Here is a 22,414-nt window from a genome sequence, read left to right as displayed (position 1 = left end):
ACTACTCTTCTTGCAGCCACTCCTCAAAGGCACGTTTCTTCTCTGTCAGCCTCTGAGACCTCATCATTCCACCGTTCACTTCCTTTCCTAATGCCTCAACCAACTTTTCTCATTCCACACGCTTCTTTCTCGCTCAACACTGCCTCTATATCATCCAAAATAATACATAATAAATTGTAATATAAGGATTAAACAACCAAAACAAGCTAAAGATACATTTGGAAACCGAAAGAAACAGAGTTACTTTTGCTATCGAGTAACTCAGTTACTAACTCTATTACTTTTTGTAAGAAGTAGAAACTATGACAGATTTTTTTTTTAAGTAACGTGCCCAAATGCCGCTGTTAAAGAGCGAGACATGTCCTTTCAAACCATTCACAGGGTTTACCAGAGTACATACAGTATTGTAAAGACGTTTTTAAAAAAGGATATCGATATTACATGTACATCTTCGAATATTTGACCCTGAGAAATTCAAATCAAAGCCACACGGATCATTTAATGTCAATGTTATTCTGATTTAAGCCAAATTTTACATTAATAAGTGCAAATTCACGGGCAGAAAAAAATATTTTATCACTTTTTAATGTGAACTAAACAATATATTTTGTCCAAGTGCATCAGAACTTTTAATATTTGTAAACATTTTGGTATTTTTATATAAACCGTGTTTCAAGTCAAGTCATGTTTATTTGCGTAGCCCTTAATTACAAAGAGTCTCAAAGGGCTGCACAGACCACAGATTATTGCAAACCACAAACTTATGACACCATTCCCTGGTATAAAACCTACACGAGGGCAAGGAAAGACTCAAAAACCTCAACATGAGGAAAATGAAACCTTGGGAAGGGACCGCACATGAGGTAATCCCTCTTCCAGGATGACCAGGCTGCATTGGATGTTGCAATAATAAATAATACAGAGATTCCCTGGGATGTTTAGTTATCTTTATACGTGTTTCGTTGTACAATTGGCTATAATGTTACACAACGTTGCAATGCAATTTTTGTAGTGTGTATGCGTTAGTTTTCCCAAAAGATTTTTAATGACTGAATGAATAAAAAAAAACAAGAGATCAAAAAAATCGTACGTTGAATACAAATTGTATTAATTTTTGAATACATTTGCATTGAGACATTTAATAAAAAAGTCGTATAATAAAACGACAAAATCGTTAAACTTGGCAAGTTTTTTTGGTTTGAACAAATTTATTGACACTAATAACAGAAAAAACAATCATGACAATCTCAACAGCAATTAAGCACATTCACAATATTATATTTCAATATGACTTTTTTAACAGCAAGCACAATGTGTCAATGTGAGGTTTGAACAACCCTTCTCGAAAATCTTAATAGCAATCAAGCATATTCACAATTTCATTATATAACATCTTTGTTAGTGTCAATAGATCCGTCCAGGCCAAAGTCGATTATTTTTGGTCTGTGGTTTGAACAAATTTATTGACACTAAAAACAGAAAACAATCATGACAATCTCAACAGCAATTAAGCACATTCACAATATTATATTCCAATATTACGTTTTTAACAGCCAACACAAAGTGAGGTTTGAACAAACCTTCTCGAAAATCTTATTAGCAATCAATTTTCCTCAACTAGGTTATTGATTATTTTCTGTCTTTCAAACATTCCCGGCCTCATTTTTCACATTTTCTCTAATCTCTATGATTAAAAAAAATCGCTTTTCTTTCGTAGACATGACAAGTGCTTTAATTCTGAAAATCCTTACCCGGATGTAGTTTGCGTTCCTCACGTCCACGTGACGCCGGTTACAAGTAAACGAGCATGGCTGCTATCGGCGTCCACTTTGGTTACACGTGCGCGTGCGTTGCGGTTTATAAAGTTAGTTTTTTCTAGCTAATATTCATTTCTTGTGATTTTTCAGTTCTGTGTTTCCGCGGTGTGTTTACAAATTGAAGCTGTGTTTTTTTAAGATACTTGCTTACATGCTAACCAATTTGAAAGCTATATCACTTGTCAAATTTCTTTGTGGTTTTATACGTATTCGTTTAGATAGGATTATTACAACTTTGGTTTTATTACGTTTGTAGGATGGTCGCGCTGACGTCATCGCCAACGATGCAGGAGACAGAGTGACGCCTGCGGTTGTTGCTTTTCGAGAAAATGAGCAGGTACAATTAAACTCGTTTTTAATTGGGCAAAATTTATTTTAAAATGCTTTCCCTACTCTTTTTGGATCATGAGTAATGCATATATTCATATTCAATTATGGAGTCGAGAATTTCTCTATGAACATTTTTTAAAATAAACTGTTCGCAAATCTTAATTTTAAATTTTGGTATCATTAAAGCCAAAAAATATACATTCACAATTGCATACTCACGGGCCTTTCAAAGTGAATTTAACTATACACTATGTCCAGAAAGCTTTCCCCCAACCACGAGGACATTGCAAACTACCATAATGTTTGTTAACATTTGGTAGTTATGTTACTTGTTTGTTTCCCCCTTGGCATTATTGTTTTATTTTTATTTTCTTGTAATTTGTATTTTTGTTCAGTTTGGTTACAATATTAATGCAACATTGCAGTGGAATTTGTGAATGGAAGTGTATATGTGTTTTGTTCCATAAAGCAGTGTTTTTCAACCTTTTTTGAGCCAGGGTATGTTTTTTTACATTGTAAAAATTTTGCGGCTCACCACTAACCAAAAAGGTTATAAAAGGACACTGAACAGTATGTTTAATTACAATATAATTTATAATACCCCCAGTTTTTACACCACAGACACTTGACAATGACAAAATATTTGCTGAAAATGATTCATAAATGTCTTATGAAATTTTAAAACGTAACATTGGATAATTTCTCCCGGCACACCTGACGATCTCTCACGGCACACTAGCGTGTCGCGGCACTGGTTGAAAATCACAGCCATAAAACAATAAAAACGTTAGTAAACAATTCCATTGCTCTTGAATGCTGTAAATAAAAAATATATTGAATAGTCCTCCCTTACCTGTTTGTAATCATTGTATTTGTCCACGACATGGCGCTCTATTTCGCCGTGTAACTGAAAATTAGTGCAAAGAAACACAAGGAAGAATAAATACAAACTGCAGAGACTCAAAGTGACCAATTTTTATTTCAAGCCTTTCGAGTTTTAATTATTTCTATTAGGGGTAGTAGTCGGGCCTTTTAGAGCAGACGCATGTCTTATGGCTACCCATATCATAATTGGAGACATTTACTTTGGACCGTGGGAAAGGGTACAGTTAATGGGAATTGGCTGTTTGATGAATGTGTTTCGCCAATGCTAAAAGCTGTGCCAGGTATTGTGTACGAGGCACGATGTAAATATATATAGAATATTGTGTTTGTTGGTCTTGGATTGGATTTCAAAAGTCATTAAAACGTATTAAGTCTTGAATTTAACTTGTAGGAACCCTGCATAATACATATGACTCTCTTCATGAGTACATATAACTCAAAGATTAAATGACTCATTCAAATTTCTTCTGTAGAGATCCAAGTGTAATATACTCATTTGAGTTTGTGCGTGCATAACCAAAGCAATGGTGATGCTACATGCTGTTTGGTTAAGTAGATAAAGGGCACCCTCTCTACTACAGTTAACCGTCAAGGTGTCACACCATCAGACGCCATCTTGGCTTTACGTCAGTGAGGAATCTTTAATAGGAAAGTTCAATAAATAACATATGTTTACAGTTGATACTTTATGATAAAACCCACAGAACAAACTGTAAACACCCGAAAATGCAAGCCAAGCACACAGCGCAATTTGATTGGGTGATCACCAGCGATGGGCAGAGCTATGCACAAACGGCACGCTCCCCTCATTCTTACTCGGGCTCTCTGGGCTGAAAGGAATTCTATCCGAGGAATTTTAATTCGCATTTTTTTGTGACATTTTTTACAAAAAATCTCTGCTTTCACTTTGATTTGAAACCATTATTTACGGAAAAAAACAAGGTCCTCAACGATCTCATGTAACTGTGGGAGGGAGATACGTTTTTAGTTGTATATTTGTTGATTAGGGACACAGGCTATGGTATTATAATTATTTCATAATTTTATCAAATCATGCAGCGGCACACAGTGGAATAAAAATGCACTGAAAAATTCTTTGTCCTTTTTCAAAAAGGAAAATCTAATTATATTGCTTTTATGGCTCTGGATTTGAGTCAGAAAGGTTCTGGACCCCTGCACTAGGAGGTGCAAAATAATACACACTGTACGTTTTAATGAACTCCAAGCTCATCATCTCATCATTAGCTACACCGCTTATCCTCAGTAGGGTCGCGGGGGTGCTGGAGCCCATCCCAGCAATCATCGGGCAGTGGGCAGGGGACACCCTGAACTGGTTGCCAACCAATCGCAGGGCACACAGGGACAGACAACTCATTCGCTCATTCACACCTAGGGACAATTTGGACCGGCCAATTCACCTGAAATGCATGTTTTTGGAACGTGGGAGGAAACCGGAGTGCCCGGAGGAAACCCACGCAAGCACGGGGAGAACATACAAACTCCGCACAGGAAGTCTGGAGCTGGATTTGAACCCACGACAGGTTCCCATGACATGAACTGTGTCGCACAAGCGCTAACCACTGCGCCGTCGTGCTGCCTTGAACTCCAAGCTGTTAAATTTATTTTTGCTTTTCAGCTTGTAGGGATTGCAGCAAAGCAAGGGAAGGTTCGCAATGCTGCCAACACGGTTGACAAAGTCAAGCAGGTGCTGGGTAGAAGGTGACCATGACAAAAATTTTTTTATTTATAGTCTTATGAATGAAAGCTACAGTGTTTTTTCGGGGGATGGACAAATGTGTTTTTCTGATCTGTTCTAATATGTATCTTTTAATGTAAAGCTTTAGATTTAGGGTATCTTACGGAGCCTAAATATATATACTGGACTGTCTCAGAAAATTAGAATATTGTGATAAACTTCTTTATTTTCTGTAATGCAATTAAAAAAACAAAAATGTCATACATTCTGGATTCATTACACATCAACTGAACTATTTCAAGCCTTTTATTATTTTAATATTGCTGAATTTGGTTTACAGCTTAAGAAAACTCAAAAATCCTATCTCAAAATATTAGAATATCATGAAAAAGTATACAAGTAGGCTATTCAACTAATCACCTGAATCATCTAATTAACTCGAAACACCTTGCGAGGGTTTCCTGAGCCTTAAAAACACTCAGTTCAGTAAACTAAATCACTGCTGATCTGACTGCTGTCCAGAGGACCATCATTGATACCCTCCATCAGGAGGGTAAGACACAAAAAGAAATTTCTCAAAGAGCAGGCTGTTCACAGAGTGCAGTTTCAAAGCATATCCACAAAAAGTCCGTTTGAAGGGAAAAATGTGGCCGGAAACGCTGCACAACCAAGAGGGATGACCGCAGCCTTAACAAAATTGTGAAGAAGAGCCGCTTCCAGAATTTGGGGGAGCTTCAAAGACGGTGGGCTGAAGCTGGAGTCCAGGTATCAAAAGCCACAGTTCACAGACGTGTCCGGGAAATGGGCTACAATAGCCGTATTCCCATGGTCAAGCCACTTCTGAACTCAAGACAACGGAAGAAGCGTCTGACTTGGGCTATGGAGAAGAAGCACTGGACAGTTGCAGAGTGGTCCAAAGTCCTCTTTTCAGACAAAAGCAAGTTTTGCATTTCATTTGGAAGTCAAGGCGCCAGAGTCTGGAGAAAGGCTGGAGAGGAGCAAATGCCAAGTTGCTTGAAATCCAGTGTGATGTTCCCACAGTCAGCAATGGTTTGGGGAGCCGTGTCAGCTGCTGGTGTTGGTCCACTGTGTTTCATCAAGTCCAGAGTAAATGCAACTGTGTACCAAGAGATTTTAGAGCACTACATGCTTCCATCTGCTGAAAAGCTCTATGGAGATGAGGATTTCATTTTCCAGCATGATCTGGCACCTGCCCACAGTGCCAAAACCACCAGTAACTGGTGCACTGACCATGGCATCACTGTCCTTGATTGGCCTGCTAATTCCCCTGACCTGAACCCCATCGAGAATTTGTGGGGTATAGTTAAGAAGAAGATGAAAGACACCAGACCTACAAATGCAAATGAGCTGAAGGCCGCTATCGAAGCATCCTGGGCATCAATAACACCTCAGCAATGCCACAGGCTGATTGCCTCCATGCCACGCCGGATTGATGCAGTAATCCGTGTAAAAGGATTCCCAACCAAGTACTGAGTGCATCAATGGACATTTTCAAATGTTTGATTTAGTTTTGCTGTTATAAAATTATTTTTTTACTTGGTCTGAGGAAGTATTCTAATATTTTGAGATAGGATTTTTGAGTTTTTTTCAGCTGTAAGCCAAAATCAGCAATATTCAAATAATCAAAGGCTTGAAATAGTTCAGTTGATGTGTAATGAATCCAGAATGTATGACATTTTTGTTTTTTTAATTGCATTACAGAAAATAAAGAAGTTTATCACAATATTCTAATTTTCTGAGACAGTCCAGTATGTATATATGTATATATATATATATATATATATATATATATATATATATATATACACAGTAATCCCTCGGTTATCGCGGTTAATGGGGACCAAAACCACCCGTGAAAATCCGCGAAGTAGCGACGCCCCTTCAAAAATGCCTGAGAATTTTTTTTTTAATTTTTATTTTTAATTATTTTATTATTATTATTATTATTTAAACCCGGTAATGGGGACCAAAACCACCCGCGAAAAGTGAAAATCCGCGAAATCCCTTCTCTCTCTCTGTGTGTGTGTGTGTGTGTGTGTGTGTGTGTGTGTATACACACACACAGTGGGACTTCTGTTATCGTGGTTAATGGGGACCAAAACCGCCCACGATAAGTGAAAATCCGCGAAGTAGCGGCGCACCTTAAAAAAAATGTGTGTATATATATATATATATATATATATAATATTATTATTATTTTTTTAGACCCGGTTAATGGGGACCAAAACCATCTGCGAAGTAGCGACGCCCCTTCAAAAATGCTTTAAAAAAAATTTTTTTTTTTTTTTTGAATATATTCCATTATTATTATTTTTTAGACCTGCGAAGCTCTGAACCCGCGAATGTGCAACCACGAAGTAGCGACGCCCCTTCAAAAATGCTTAAAAAAACAAAACAAATATATATATATATATATATATATATACTGGACTGTCTCAGAAAATTAGAATATTGTGATAAAGTTCTTTATTTTCTGTAATGCAATTAAAAAAACAAAAATGTCATACATTCTGGATTCATTACACATCAACTGAACTATTTCAAGCCTTTTATTATTTGAATATTGCTGATTTTGGCTTACAGCTGAAAAAAACTCAAAAATCCTATCTCAAAATATTAGAATACTTCCTCAGACCAAGTAAAAAAAAAAAATTTTATAACAGCAAAACTAAATCAAACATTTGAAAATGTCCATTGATGCACTCAGTACTTGGTTGGGAATCCTTTTGCACGGATTACTGCATCAATCCGGCGTGGCATGAAGGCAATCAGCCTGTGGCATTGCTGAGGTGTTATTGATGCCCAGGATGCTTCGATAGCGGCCTTCAGCTCATTTGCATTTGTAGGTCTGGTGTCTTTCATCTTCTTCTTAACTATACCCCACAAATTCTCGATGGGGTTCAGGTCAGGGGAATTAGCAGGCCAATCAAGGTTAGTGATGCCATGGTCAGTGCACCAGTTACTGGTGGTTTTGGCACTGTGAGCAGGTGCCAGATCATGCTGGAAAATGAAATCCTCATCTCCATAGAGCTTTTCAGCAGATGGAAGCATGTAGTGCTCTAAAATCTCTTGGTACACAGTTGCATTTACTCTGGACTTGATGAAACACAGTGGACCAACACCAGCAGCTGACATGGCTCCCCAAACCATTGCTGACTGTGGGAACTTCACACTGGATTTCAAGCAACTTGGATTTTGCTCCTCTCCAGCCTTTCTCCAGACTCTGGCACCTTGACTCCCAAATGAAATTCAAAACTTGCTTTCGTCTGAAAAGAGGACTTTGGACCACTCTGCAACTGTCCAGTGCTTCTTCTCCATAGCCCAAGTCAGACGCTTCTTCCGTTGTCTTGAGTTCAGAAGTGGCTTGACCATGGGAATACGGCTATTGTAGCCCATTTCCCGGACACGTCTGTGAACTGTGGCTTTTGATACCTGGACTCCAGCTTCAGCCCACTGTCTTTGAAGCTCCCCCAAATTCTGGAAGCGGCTCTTCGTCACAATTTTGTTAGGGCTGCGGTCATCTCTCTTGGTTGTGCAGCGTTTCCGGCCACATTTTTCCCTTCCAACAGACTTTTTGTGGATATGCTTTGAAACTGCACTCTGTGAACAGCCTGCTCTTTGAGAATTTTCCTTTTGTGTCTTACCCTCCATCAGGAGGGTATCAATGATGGTCCTATGGACAGCAGTCTTCCCCATACTTGTGATTTAGTTTACTGAACCAAGCTGAGTGTTTTCAAGGCTCAGGAAACCCTCGCAAGGTGTTTCGAGTTAATTAGATGATTTAGGTGATTAGTTGAATAGCCTACTTGTATACTTTTTCATGATATTCTAATATTTTGAGATAGAATTTTTGAGTTTTCTTAAGCTGTAAGCCAAATTCAGCAATATTAAAATAATAAAAGGCTTGAAATAGTTCAGTTGATGTGTAATGAATCCAGAATGTATGACATTTTTGTTTTTTTAATTGCATTACAGAAAATAAAGAACTTTATCACAATATTCTAATTTTCTGAGACAGTCCAGTATGTGTATATATAGATATATATATATATATATATATTTTTTTTTTTAATAATTTATTTTATTATTATTATTTTTTTAGACCTGCGAAGCTCTGAACCCGTGGAACCACGAAGTAGCGAGGTCCCACTGTATGTGTATATATATATATATATATTATCCCCTAGAACACATTCACATTTTTGACTCTTTCGAGAGATTGATACAGAAGAGGGGATTCCCAGCCCCCTCGGCTAACTCAGCTGATGTGTTGCAACATCTCGTTGGGAGTTATTAGATGACCAACCCCCATCAGTTACCGTGCATCCCAAATATATATTTTTTTCAAATCTAATGTTTCTTTGAAAATGTGCACTCCTAACTACCAATTTCACTGTATTCTGTTATTGTTTCTCAATGATCAGCTTTGATGATGCAGAGACGCAAGCTCACAAGTCACATACCAAGTGTCAGGTGAGGAATATTTACTTATTTACTTGTTGTTATTTGAAACGTTCAATTTTGTACCTAGATCGTTAACCGATCAGGGAAACCGCATTACGAGATCACAGCAGGAGAACCCTCCAAGTACGTGGCTCCGGAGGATGTGGCCAAACTCATATTTCACAAGATGAAGGGTAACATGCATTCTCTTTTGCAAATCAAAGTATACATGTATTTACTTATTTTTTTCTTGCTAGAAACTGCACAATCAGCTCTGGGCTCTGATGTGACGGACGCTGTCATCACTGTTCCTTTCGAGTTTGGGCACCCTCAGAAGCGTGCCTTGAGGTAAGTTGCATTTGTGGAACGTGTTTGTAAATGTTATTCTTATGTTACCACTATGTTATTACGATTCTTTTTTATTTTTTATTTTATTCAAGCATCTTAGTGGGTGAACTGGTGCATGTGAGAGGGTTTTGACTCTTCCCTGCGAAGTGACTGAAAAAGAATAATACATGGCATCATGCTTACCTATGTTATTACTGTGTCATTACCGTTATTACAATATCCCCATCTGATGGTGCTAGGATTGGGATCATTGGTCACAACCTACTGAAATTTTTTTACAATGAGATTTGACGTACTCCAGGATAAACTTGCGATGAAATGAGGGATCACTTGATAAGAGACTGGCTTAAAATGTATGCACAATAAAAAATAGTAAAATTACATTAGTATAAATATTGTGCATAAGTAAGAATAAAGTATTATAAATACACTATGACGGCCATCAGAAAAAAAAATTGAAAATACATGGCATCATGTCTATTGCGGGCAGCACGGTGGCGCAGTGGTTAGCGCGTGTGCGGCACAGTTCTAAGGTCTTGGGAACCTCCTGTGTGGGTTCAAATCCAGCTACCGGACTTACTGTGCGGAGTTTGTATGTTCTCCCTGTGCTTGCGTGGTTTTCCTCCGGGCACTCCGGTTTCCTCCCACATTCCAAAGACATGCATTTCAGGTGGATTGGCCGGTCCAAATTGTCCCTAGGTGTGAATGAGCGAGCGAGTTGTCTGTCCCTGGTAATAATGCAAAAGAACAAATAGAATAGACTTTATGCCACTCCAGGGTAAGCAAGATAAGCACCTAATAAAGACAAACAAGAAAAAAACAAGATAAAATGTCAAGATAGATGGTCAGAAATATTTACAAGGTAAATAAAGAATAAAGTAATAATGAAATTATAATCAAATAAAGTACACAGAGAAGGATCAACATGGCATCATACTTATTACTATGTAACTACTATATTTTTTCATTTGAGCATAGGGTTAGGGTGTACTAGTAGTGTCAAGTAGACAGTAAATAAACATGCCACAATAAATGTGTTGTTATAAAACATAAATTATTACAAAAACTTGACAAGAAAATGGGATGGATAATTAATAAATTAGCCTAAATTTTATGTAGCTGTATGACATTGGCGGCAACATTGCGCAAAAGTCAGAATAAATTATTTAAAAAAAAAAAATATATATATATATATATATATATATATATTGGCCGGCTAGACTGGCCTAAATTTTATGCTCTCCAGAAAATGGTGCAACGACAATAGAAGAAACATTGCCCAAAATTGAGAATAAAGTGATATAAAGATAATAAAGTAGGTGAAACAAATTACAAGAATACATGGTATCATCTTTGTTACTATGTTTTTGCTTTCATTAAAAAAAAATTGTCATCCAAGCAGAATTGAATAGAAGTGTCTTTATTGTCGTTAATAACAACGTAGCGTATATTGTCTACAACAAGATTTGACGTGGCACTAATCCGACCTAAATGATTAAAAACATAAAACTACTTACAAAATGGATAGGTAATAGGCCTGCCAAAATTATGCTGATTGTCCTCCAAGCATAATAGACTTTTATGCGATGCAGGGAGGCAGCCGAAGCTGCCGGGTTCAACGTTCTCAGGTTGATCCACGAGCCGGCCGCTGCTCTTTTGGCGTACGATATCGGACAGGACTGTACAGCTTCGAAGAGGTAATTGCTCTGATTGTATATTAGCATGGTGTACAAATGCTTTGAGGATATTGTTTTTTTTTTTTGTTTTGGGGAAGCCATGTTCTGGTCTACAAACTGGGCGGGACCTCTCTGAGTGTGACTGCGCTGCAAGTGCACGGAGGAATGTTTCGTGTCCTGAACACGCTCACCGACCACAGCATCGGTGGAGAAAGTTTCACACAAGCTTTGGCTCAGCATCTCGCCACAGAGTTCAAACGGTACCTCATTGTTTTCCACTTGGTCAACTTCATTTAAAAAAAATAAATTCTTTAAAGGTATTTGTTTCTCAGCACTTTCAAACATGACGTGACGGGCAACGTTCGCGCCATGCTGAAGTTGATGAACGGCGCCGACATGGCTAAACATTCACTTTCAGCACTGGGGTCGGCAAATTGTTTTGTGGACTCTCTGCATGACGGCGTTGACTTTGACTGCAATGTTTCCAGGTTAGAGTGCACAAAAAAAAAATACTGTGTATATGTGGACAAAAAAAATGAACACAGGGGTACGTCAGACATGCATAGTACTCTGTTGCCCATGGTTGTGCGACGTCCTCATTCTTCTCCCTTGCTCGATCTCTTAGTCCTCCTCAGTCACTCGTGAAGGACCACCCCTCATTTTATTTTGATCAAGTGTGGTTTTTTTGCCGATAAGAAAGTTGGTGATAAGGAAAAGTCTGAAAACATTGACAACAAATATCAAGTCAAAAAGGGAAAGATTGCTATGTACTAAATGGTGTACAAGTGTCTGCCATCAAAGTGCTGCTTAAAGATACAGACAATATTTAAAAATCTATTTTTATTACCAGTGTTTATTAATCTTTACTATTTCCAAACTTTTTAAAGCTGAGAGCTACTATCTATATATAAAATTTGTATATAAAAAATCAAGGTCTACCCAAACCAAAAACCCTGGATGTCCAGCGGGATGCGCACCCTCCTCAAACACCGCAACACCGCCTTCAGGTCTGGAGACAAGGCTCTTTACAGCACGGCCAGGCTGACCTGAAGAGAGGCATTAAGGATGCAGGCAGCCTACATGAGGAGAATCGAGCACCTCTTCGCTGGAAATGACTCGAGGAGGATGTGGCAGGGTCTACAACACATCACAAACTTCAGAGGCAACAAGCTGGCAACTGTTGGGGCTGATGCTTCACTAGCTGTGGATCTTAACCAGTTCTTTGCCCGCTTCAAAGCTGGAAGGCCACGAACAATCACACCACACCCACCAACAACCAGCAGCAACACACTGACACTTCAGGAGCATGAAGTAAGGTGTCTGCTGAAAACTGTAAACCCCAGGAAGGCATCTGGCTCAGATGGAGTACCAGGGAGGGTACTCTGGGACTGTGCTGATCTGCTGGCTGGGGTCTTCACCACCATCTTCAACCAGTCCCTGTCACAGGCTACTGTCCCACCCTGCTTCAAAACCTCCACCATCATTCCCATCCCAAAGAGGTCAGCAGTGGAAAGCCTCAACAACTACAGGCCTGTCGCACTTGCGTCTGTGGTCATGAAGTGCTTTGAGAGCTTGGTGTCCCATCACATCAACGACTCCCGGCCACCCACACTGGACCCCCACCAGTTTGCCTACAGGGTAAACCGCTCCACTGACAACGCCATAAACACCGCACCTCACACCGCGCTGAGCCACCTGGACCAACGGTGAGCTATGTCAGAATGCTCTTTCTGGACTTCAGCTCAGCCTTTAATATCATGATCCTGGTGGAGAAACTCTCTCACCTAGGACTCTCTTCCTCCATCTGCTACTGGATAATGGACTTCCTCTCAAACTGCCCACAGTCCGTGAAACTCTGCAACCACGTCTCGCACACCCTAACACTGAGCAGTGGCTCCCCCCAAGGATGTGTACTGAGCCCACTGCTTTTCACCCTCTACACCTCCGACTGCTCACCGACCCACCTCACAAACACAATTGTTAATTACGCCGGCGATACCACCATGGTCGGCCTCATCTCTGAAGGGGACGAGGCGGCGTACAGGGATGAGGTAGCGACTCTGACAACGTGGTGTTCGAAAAAAACACCTCATACTGAACACCACAAAAACAAAAGAACTCATACTGGACTTCAGGAGGAAAGGCAGGAACCCAGCACCACTCGTAAACGGAGACTGTGTAGAGAGTCCACTCTTTCAAATTCCTGGGTGTGCACATCTCCAAGGACCTCTCCCGGTCTGCAAACACCAGAGCGGTTGTAGGAAAGGCCCAGCAGCGACTCAATTTCCTGAGAGTGCTCAGGAAAAATCATCTGAAACAGTAGGTGCTTCTACAGAGCTACAGTGGAGAGCATTCTGACATACTGCATTACAGTGTGGCATGCTGGGTGCACAGTAGCAGACAGGAAAACACTTCAGAGGGTCATCAACACAGCCTAGAGACTCATTGGTTGCTCTCTGCCCAGTCTGGAGGACATTGCCTGCTCTCGCTACCTCAGCAGATCCAAAAACATCATCAGGGACTCTTCTCACCCCGGCCACCACCTCTTTGACCTGCTGCCTTCCGGCAGACGCTACAGGTCACACAAAACAAAAACAAACAGCCTTGGAGACGGTTTCTTCCCCAGAGCCATCACCACCCTTAACACACACTGCACAAAAAAACTGAAACTCTTGCAAACACACTATCTCATACAGATGCAAAATTGTATTCATGCCTACGCTTACTTTGCACAATGTTGCCTATTTTGCACTACCGCATATTGCACTAATACAATTCCAACACTGTATGTGAACCCCCAATGTAAATATCTTCTGCCTCTACATGCCCACACTTTGTGTTAATATTGTGTAATTTATCTTTAATTTTTTTTTTTTTTCATTCTCTTAGTAAAATGTGAACTTGGAGTGCCACGTCCAATTTCGTTGTCACAATATGTTCAACCCATTTTGTAACCATGATAATAAAGGTATATTCTATTCTATTTGTTACTAATTAGTGCAAAAAAGCAACTTCTGATGCTATTAATATGCTGTTACTATGTTATTAGCGGGTTAGTTATTGGAAGTGGGGTTAAATAGACTGTCAACCACGGGGAAAAAAATTTACCAGAAAATTACAATAACTCAGCACTGGTGAGCTGTTTTCAGGACAGGTCCGCAGGCACCTCAGCTTTCCTTAGGGGCACCACGTTAGACACCCCTGATCTACATATTTAAATTATTCTACAGCATGTATCTAAAAAAAGTGCTATTTTGAATTTAAGAGCAATACCATGATTCAATTGTGTTAACTGCTAGCTGCCAAAGGGACCATAGCAGCTCCTACAGATAATCTCATATTTCAAATTATAAAATATTTTATTTTTGTATTATATATATTATGGATAACTGATTTGCAATGTATATCTCCAAGCAAAAAATATTAAGAGAATTAGAAAAAACGGGTACAAAAATTCTGTTAAGTATTTTAATCCAGATTTTACATAATGTGTATTTATAAATATTCGCTAGCTGCAGCTAGCTCTTGAATAAATATAAAGACCTCCACTGAAGCCTTTATTGCATAAAACCATCCAGAAAATGTACCAGGTTTTAATAAAAAGCCTCTAGTTTTAGTATACATTATATAAAATTCTTTGTATTCTTCATTTTAGAATAAAAACAGCAAAAATCTTTTTTTTTTTTTGTAATCATCCCACCATGATGTCATCATTCAGGTATCTGACTTGTCATTGTTTTTTTCCATCCCCACTGTTTCCGTCTCTAGCGCCTCATGTTACTATGTGTAAATAAAGCTTGCTTTGTCCTTCAGTGTCTGCTGAGTCCTGTGATTCAGGCATCTTTGCCTGTTTCCTTCTCTAACCATTCATTTTAGTTGTGATTGCTAGATGCCAGTGAATTTGTGAAATTGATTAATCACTCTGTTTTTTTTTAATTACAATTTTTTTTCTTTCTGTCGTTTGTCCTTTCAGGGCTCGATTTGAGCTCCTTTGCTCTTCCCTCTTCAACAAGAGCATCCAGCCCATTAGAGGCCTCTTGGAAGAGACTAAGCTCTCCACCAGTGATATAAACAAGGTATGATGCTCTTCAGCCTTCTCCCCTGTTAATAAGGTAAAAGCTGAGCTCTTACTTTTCCGGCAGGTGGTTTTGTGCGGCGGTTCGGCGCGAATTCCTCGCTTGCAGCAGATGATTCGAGATCTTTTCCCTGACGTGGAGCTCTTGAGCTCAGCGCCACCCGATGAAGTCATTGCAGTGGGCGCAGCCCTCCAAGCCAGTTTATTAGTGGGCAAGGACCATCTTGTCTCTTACGAAGAAGCGGCCCAAATGGATGTGTCCGCCGCGGACATCCTCGTCAAGGTATCGTTGCTGAAATTGACGAAACAGCAGTTTTCTAAGGCTAGGTTCACATGCCAGAAAATATATATTTTTTTGCACAGATGGGACCTGTATCCGATCTATTAAGATCTTTCTGAATGGCACAAATCCTTTTTTTTTTTTTTTCACACTAGACCCAGGCCACTTTCCTTTTGTGGTCCTAAATCCAATACATGTCCGATCTTTCGGAATGCAAATTCTCTGAACGGTCAAGGTGGAGAGGCAGGAGGAAGTGTAGAAAACTACTGCAAATGAAAATATTGAGCATTCAATGGAGGGAACGCGAGGTTTTGGATTTCTCATCTCATTAGCTACACCGCTTATCCTCAGTAGGGTCGCGGGGGTGCTGGAGCCCATCCCAGCAATCATCGGGCAGGGGGCAGGGGACACCCCGAACTGGTTGCCAGCCAATTGCAGGGCACACAGGGACAGACAACTCACTCGCTCATTCACACCTAGGGACAATTTGGACCGGCCAATTCACCTGAAATGCATGTTTTTGGAATGTGGGAGGAAACCGGAGTGGCCGGAGGAAACTCACGCAAGCACGGGGAGAACATACAAACTCCGCACAGGAAGTCTGGAGCTGGATTTGAACCCACGCAGGAGGTTCCCAAGACATGAACTGTGCCACACATGCGCTAACCACTGCTCCTCCGTGCTGGTTTTGGATTTAATAACCATAAACTACTTACCAAACTCTTGGAATTCAAGATATGACGACCATTTCAAAATATAATAGTCACAATCTGAAACCAGATACACGAAGATTTTAAAGCCTAGGTAACTCACCGTTACAACCCCTGGCCATCCTCAACTTCTTTGAATGTCCGCAAAAATGGCTTTGTTACATCTAGGACAATCAATAGAATCCAACCGTGTAAAATATTTACTCCAACACACGATAATGCCAACAGATAAATAGGGATCCGCCTTAAACATTTCTGCTTTGTTGGATGTTGCTTCTTGTAATCCGTTCATTTTGCCACATTTTCTGTTACAAATAAACAGACTCGTAAAACGATTCCCAATATGGTTGTTAGCCCTTCCCCTTTCGATTGACACCTTTTCCATGATGATGTTCTGTTCATGTTAGTTTTAGTCATGCGCTAAGTTACATTAAATCTGCGTCTTCCTCGACACATATATTCCACTTGTCTCACTCTTACCTTTACCGCTCGGGTGCCCTTGGAGGCCGTTAAAAAAAAATCTTAAATTAGCCGCAACATTACATATATACGGGAAAAACTCCTCACTTATAGTTTGAATTTTACGGTAATATTTGTGTGGACAACTCTGTTAGCACGATAACTTTAAAATTGCTAAATCAATATGCCGTTAGCATCCGAGTGTACCTCTGTAAACACTGAATGCATTATGTGTGACGTCTCGTGTCCTCTTCTGCTAATGCGGGACACTTGTGGCGATCGCACAGGAGATGCATAGGAGTCACATGACATGACATACAAGTCACATTTAGTTTGAAATGTGAACAATCTCACAAAAATATTGGATTCCACCCCCAAAAATGCTAAGTGAGCATTAAGCTCTGCAGTGTGAACCTAACCGAATTTTCCTTATCTAATTCTCTTAAAAAAAAAACTTTATTGAATTTTCTTTTTACTGTACATATACTGGACTGTCTCAGAAAATTAGAATATTGTGATAAAGTTCTTTATTTTCTGTATTGCAATTAAAAAAACAAAAATGTCATACATTCTGGATTCATTACACATCAACTGAACTATTTCAAGCCTTTTATTATTTTAATATTGCTGAATTTGGCTTACAGCTTAAGAAAACTCAAAAATCCTATCTCAAAATATTAGAATATCATGAAAAAGTATACAAGTAGGCTATTCAACTAATCACCTGAATCATCTAATTAACTCGAAACACCTTGCGAGGGTTTCCTGAGCCTTAAAAACACTCAGCTTGGTTCAGTAAACTAAATCACTGCTGATCTGACTGCTGTCCAGAGGACCATCGTTGATACCCTCCATCAGGAGGGTAAGACACAAAAAGAAATTTCTCAAAGAGCAGGCTGTTCACAGAGTGCAGTTTCAAAGCATATCCACAAAAAGTCTGTTGGAAGGGAAAAATGTGGCCGGAAACGCTGCACAACCAAGAGAGATGACCGCAGCCTTAACAAAATTGTGAAGAAGAGCCGCTTCCAGAATTTGAGGGAGCTTCAAAGACAGTGGGCTGAAGCTGGAGTCCAGGTATCAAAAGCCACAGTTCACAGACGTGTCCGGGAAATGGGCTACAATAGCCGTATTCCCATGGTCAAGCCACTTCTGAACTCAAGACAACGGAAGGAGCGTCTGACTTGGGCTATGGAGAAGAAGCACTGGACAGTTGCAGAGTTGTCCAAAGTCCTCTTTTCAGACGAAAGCAAGTTTTGCATTTCATTTGGAAGTCAAGGCGCCAGAGTCTGGAGAAAGGCTGGAGAAGAGCAAAATCCAAGTTGCTTGAAATCCAGTGTGAAGTTCCCACAGTCAGCAATGGTTTGGGGAGCCATGTCAGCTGCTGGTGTTGGTCCACTGTGTTTCATCAAGTCCAGAGTAAATGCAACTGTGTACCAAGAGATTTTAGAGCACTACATGCTTCCATCTGCTGAAAAGCTCTATGGAGATGAGGATATCATTTTCCAGCATGATCTGGCACCTGCCCACAGTGCCAAAACCACCAGTAACAGGTGCACTGACCATGGCATCACTGTCCTTGATTGGCCTGCTAATTCCCCTGACCTGAACCCCATCGAGAATTTGTGGGGTATTTTTAAGAAGAAGATGAAAGACACCAGACCTACAAATGCAAATGAGCTGAAGGCCGCTATCGAAGCATCCTGGGCATCAATAACACCTCAGCAATGCCACAGGCTGATTGCCTCCATGCCACGCCGGATTGATGCAGTAATCCGTGCAAAAGGATTCCCAACCAAGTACTGAGTGCATCAATGGACATTTTCAAATGTTTGATTTAGTTTTGCTGTTATAAAATTATTTTTTTACTTGGTCTGAGGAAGTATTCTAATATTTTGAGATAGGATTTTTGAGTTTTTTTCAGCTGTAAGCCAAAATCAGCAATATTCAAATAATAAAAGGCTTGAAATAGTTCAGTTGATGTGTAATGAATCCAGAATGTATGACATTTTTGTTTTTTTAATTGCATTACAGAAAATAAAGAACTTTATCACAATATTCTAATTTTCAGAGACAGTCCAGTATATTGAAATATATTCAGGGGTATTTTAAATGTTTTGTTTACATTTTTAATTTCTTTTTTGTGTGCATTTAATGTGTTAATCAGCATTTGGAATTGCATTTTGTTGTTTGTATTGTACTTGTATTTTCTTTTTCCTTCTTTTATTCAAAATTTTTAATCATTTTCTTTTAATGGTGGTGTCTTAAAAGTCAAAATATTCTACTTGCCAATGCCATCTTATGGCTGAATTCATCATTGAACCCTCAGTCAAGCAGCCTGTGTTGTGCGTGTAAATACGTAGTCCTTAGTCAGATGCGCTCAAATACTTTCTCCCATTCACCATTTTTCTATATTTTGAATTTGGTTTATAATTTTTTTCAATTTCATTTAAAGATGTATCTTTACTACAATTTTTATTTTTGGTGCATAGTTTGAGGTGTCCCTAAAAAGTTACAAGTTAAATATTTTCTCCTAAGTATGTGATTACAATGCCCAACTGAGTTCAAAGAGCCTATATATATATATATATATATATATATATATATATATTTTCCCACCACACGTATCTGCTTTTATTATCTTTTACCCTCTGTTTTCCTGCTACGGAGCGCATGACGCTAGACAGGTGACTGATTTCACGCACTTGCTCGTGGTTTTCTTTTATCCCAGAAAGAAAATAGTGAAAGTAAGAGTACTGTTTCAAATGGAATCCTAACACCAACCCAAACCCTGAAAAGACGAAAAATAAAACGTTTATTTAAGCGTGTCTAAGAATTTTACATACTTGCATGCACAACAAAAGGAGCTTGACAGAGGCTGCAATGATGATGATAATGCCGAGCGCCAAGCAGGGAGGCAATGAGCACCAATGTTGTAAGTCTTAGGTATGACTCGGCCAAGGCTTGAACCAGGGACCTCCCAGTCTCGGAGCGGGCGCCCTACCATCTAGGCTACCGAGCTGGTGCTGGTAGGGTCCATATTAGGGATCTAAACTGAAGACGAGGTTCCATAGTTTGTTTAAAGCTAGGTTTACGGTTTGAAACAGGGTTAGGGTTTCGGTTAGGTGTAGGGCTAGGGTTAGGGTTCAGGAAATAAGGTTTGAGCTTAATATTGGGGTTTTAAACAAAATGTAGTGTTCCAAAATAGATGACTTTTTGAAAGCGGGTTAGTGCTAATGTTACAAGTAGTGTTAGGGTTTTGGCTGCATGTACGGGTTTGAAACCGATTTTAGGGTTCTTAAATAAGGTTGGGGCTACAGTTAGGGTTGAAACTAAGGTTTAGGCTCCCGTTCTTTTAACGAGACGAATATATGGGAAAGTTGGCTTTGGAAGTCCTTAAAACGTGTTTGAATTCAGTCTACGAACCCTGAAAAGTGCTATACAAATTAATTTTTATTTGATTTACTTGTGAACGGCATGAGGAGGTGGACGAATCGGGATTGGAGGCCTTTACTGTCCTGCTCCCGTCTGGACTTCCACTCCCTGCACGGAGAAATCACACTTTAGGTGGAAAGGGGGAACTCTCTTCGCTCTGCTTGGAGATTTATCAACGATTTGACTCCGAGCCACCAGAAAAACTTGCTAAAGTATTCCGATTTTTTTTTTTTATTATTCTTGTTAGAGACTCTGCTTTTGACACAAATAAGTGATTTAAATTATTTTTGTGTATGTCCAGATTATATTACGAGACCTGGAGCCCAAAGAAGAGCTCCATAACATTGACACAGTGGTCACTATGAAAAAGTAAGCCACCCCCCCTTCCTTTTTTATAATTTAAATTAAAAAAAATCTAAAATGAATTTCTCTGATTATAGGGACGGTTCACTCCATGTGTCCTGTGTTGAGAGGAGTAGCGGGAGGTCGGAGGTCATCGACATCGCAACAGCGTCTTGAAAATGTCTTCACGTTTTTTTTTTGTTTTTTTTTTTTTTTAAAGAATATCAATAAACGTCTGTATTTGTACTAGTTTGGCTGCTCATGACTGATACTGGGAAGTAGCTAGTAATTTTTTTTAGAGTGTAATTTACCAAGCAGACTAAAATCTCTTTTTTTTTTTTGCTTACTAGACATACACATTACTTTTTGTATTTTAGCCCCAACATTTACTTCAAAACAGATCAATTTTATAGGAAAGCAACAATGTTACTTCTTTATATGAGAAATGGTCAATTTTGATTTTTAAAATAAAGCTTTACAATACGTTTAAAATACAAATTATTTTTCTAGAAGTCACATATTTTTTTAGGCGGGTTGCTAATGGTTGGCCTCCGGCCATAATTTGAAGTTCCATATCGCAAAAATGTAAATGAATTTTGTACAAGGATTTGCAATCCTGTCTATTTGTTTTGGGGATAAAAGTATTTTAAATCCCTTTTTACAGAAAAAGACGGTATTTAAAGCACCAGTGTCATATATATATATATATATATATATATATATATATATATATATATATACAGTATATATACTGGACTGTCTCAGAAAATTAGAATATTGTGATAAAGTTCTTTATTTTCTGTAATGCAATTAAAAAAACAAAAATGTCATACATTCTGGATTCATTACACATCAACTGAACTATTTAAAGCCTTTTATTATTTTAATATTGCTGAATTTGGCTTACAGCTTAAGAAAACTCAAAAATCCTATCTCAAAATATTAGAATATCATGAAAAAGTATACAAGTAGGCTATTCAACTAATCACCTGAATCATCTAATTAACTCGAAACACCTTGCGAGGGTTTCCTGAGCCTTAAAAACACTCAGCTTGGTTCAGTAAACTAAATCACTGCTGATCTGACTGCTGTCCAGAGGACCATCATTGATACCCTCCATCAGGAGGATAAGACACAAAAAGAAAATTCTCAAAGAGCAGGCTGTTCACAGAGTGCAGTTTCAAAGCATATCCACAAAAAGTCTGTTGGAAGGGAAAAATGTGGCCGGAAACGCTGCACAACCAAGAGAGATGACCGCAGCCTTAACAAAATTGTGAAGAAGAGCCGCTTCCAGAATTTGGGGGCGCTTCAAAGACAGTGGGCTGATGCTGGAGTCCAGGTATCAAAAGCCACAGTTCACAGACGTGTCCGGGAAATGGGCTACAATAGCCGTATTCCCATGGTCAAGCCACTTCTGAACTCGACAACGGAAGAAGCGTCTGACTTGGGCTATGGAGAAGAAGCACTGGACAGTTGCAGAGTGGTCCAAAGTCCTCTTTTCAGACGAAAGCAAGTTTTGCATTTCATTTGGAAGTCAAGGCGCCAGAGTCTGGAGAAAGGCTGGAGAGGAGCAAAATCCAAGTTGCTTGAAATCCAGTGTGAAGTTCCCACAGTCAGCAATGGTTTGGGGAGCCATGTCAGCTGCTGGTGTTGGTCCACTGTGTTTTATCAAGTCCAAAGTAAATGCAACTGTGTACCAAGAGATTTTAGAGCACTACATGCTTCCATCTGCTGAAAAGCTCTATGGAGATGAGGATTTCATTTTCCAGCATGATCTGGCACCTGCCCACAGTGCCAAAACCACCAGTAACTGGTGCACTGACCATGGCATCACTGTCCTTGATTGGCCTGCTAATTCCCCTGACCTGAACCCCATCGAGAATTTGTGGGGTATAGTTAA

The 22,414-nt window shown here is 39.4% G+C and overlaps 1 protein-coding gene across 2 annotated transcripts; it reads left to right on the top strand.

The window, feature by feature from the left end:
- The first annotated feature begins 1,746 nt into the window (after positions 1-1,746).
- Positions 1,747-20,763, top strand: hspa14 (heat shock protein family A (Hsp70) member 14). Of its 2 annotated transcripts, XM_088348456.1 has the most exons (14): positions 1,747-1,864; positions 2,074-2,154; positions 4,669-4,751; positions 9,174-9,222; positions 9,281-9,386; positions 9,450-9,540; positions 11,133-11,237; positions 11,315-11,476; positions 11,549-11,704; positions 15,190-15,292; positions 15,359-15,574; positions 20,220-20,384; positions 20,474-20,541; positions 20,613-20,763. In XM_088348456.1, the coding sequence occupies exons 1-14, from the start codon at positions 1,808-1,810 to the stop codon at positions 20,689-20,691; spliced, it is 1,521 nt and encodes a 506-aa protein (XP_088204582.1). In that variant the 5' UTR covers positions 1,747-1,807; the 3' UTR covers positions 20,692-20,763. The 2 variants fall into 2 exon arrangements, with proteins under 2 accessions (XP_088204582.1, XP_088204583.1); XM_088348457.1 differs by lacking the exon at positions 4,669-4,751 and having other exon boundaries at positions 1,803-1,864.
- The last annotated feature ends 1,651 nt before the right edge of the window (positions 20,764-22,414 follow it).

This window comes from Urocampus carinirostris, chromosome 11 (assembly GCF_059441175.1).
Source record: "Urocampus carinirostris isolate Australia breed hairy pipefish chromosome 11, RoL_Ucar_1.0, whole genome shotgun sequence".
NCBI lineage: Eukaryota > Metazoa > Chordata > Actinopteri > Syngnathiformes > Syngnathidae > Urocampus > Urocampus carinirostris.
This window is presented reverse-complemented; position numbering and strand designations above follow the sequence as displayed.

Coding starts and splice junctions, on each gene's coding strand:
- hspa14 (XM_088348456.1), top strand. CDS start 1,808: ATGGCTGCTATCGGCGTCCACTTTGGTTACACGTGCGCGTGCGTTGCG. Junction 1,865..2,073: donor CGTGCGTTGCGGTTTATAAA/GTTAGTTTTTTC, acceptor TTACGTTTGTAG/GATGGTCGCGCTGACGTCAT. Junction 20,542..20,612: donor ACAGTGGTCACTATGAAAAA/GTAAGCCACCCC, acceptor CTCTGATTATAG/GGACGGTTCACTCCATGTGT.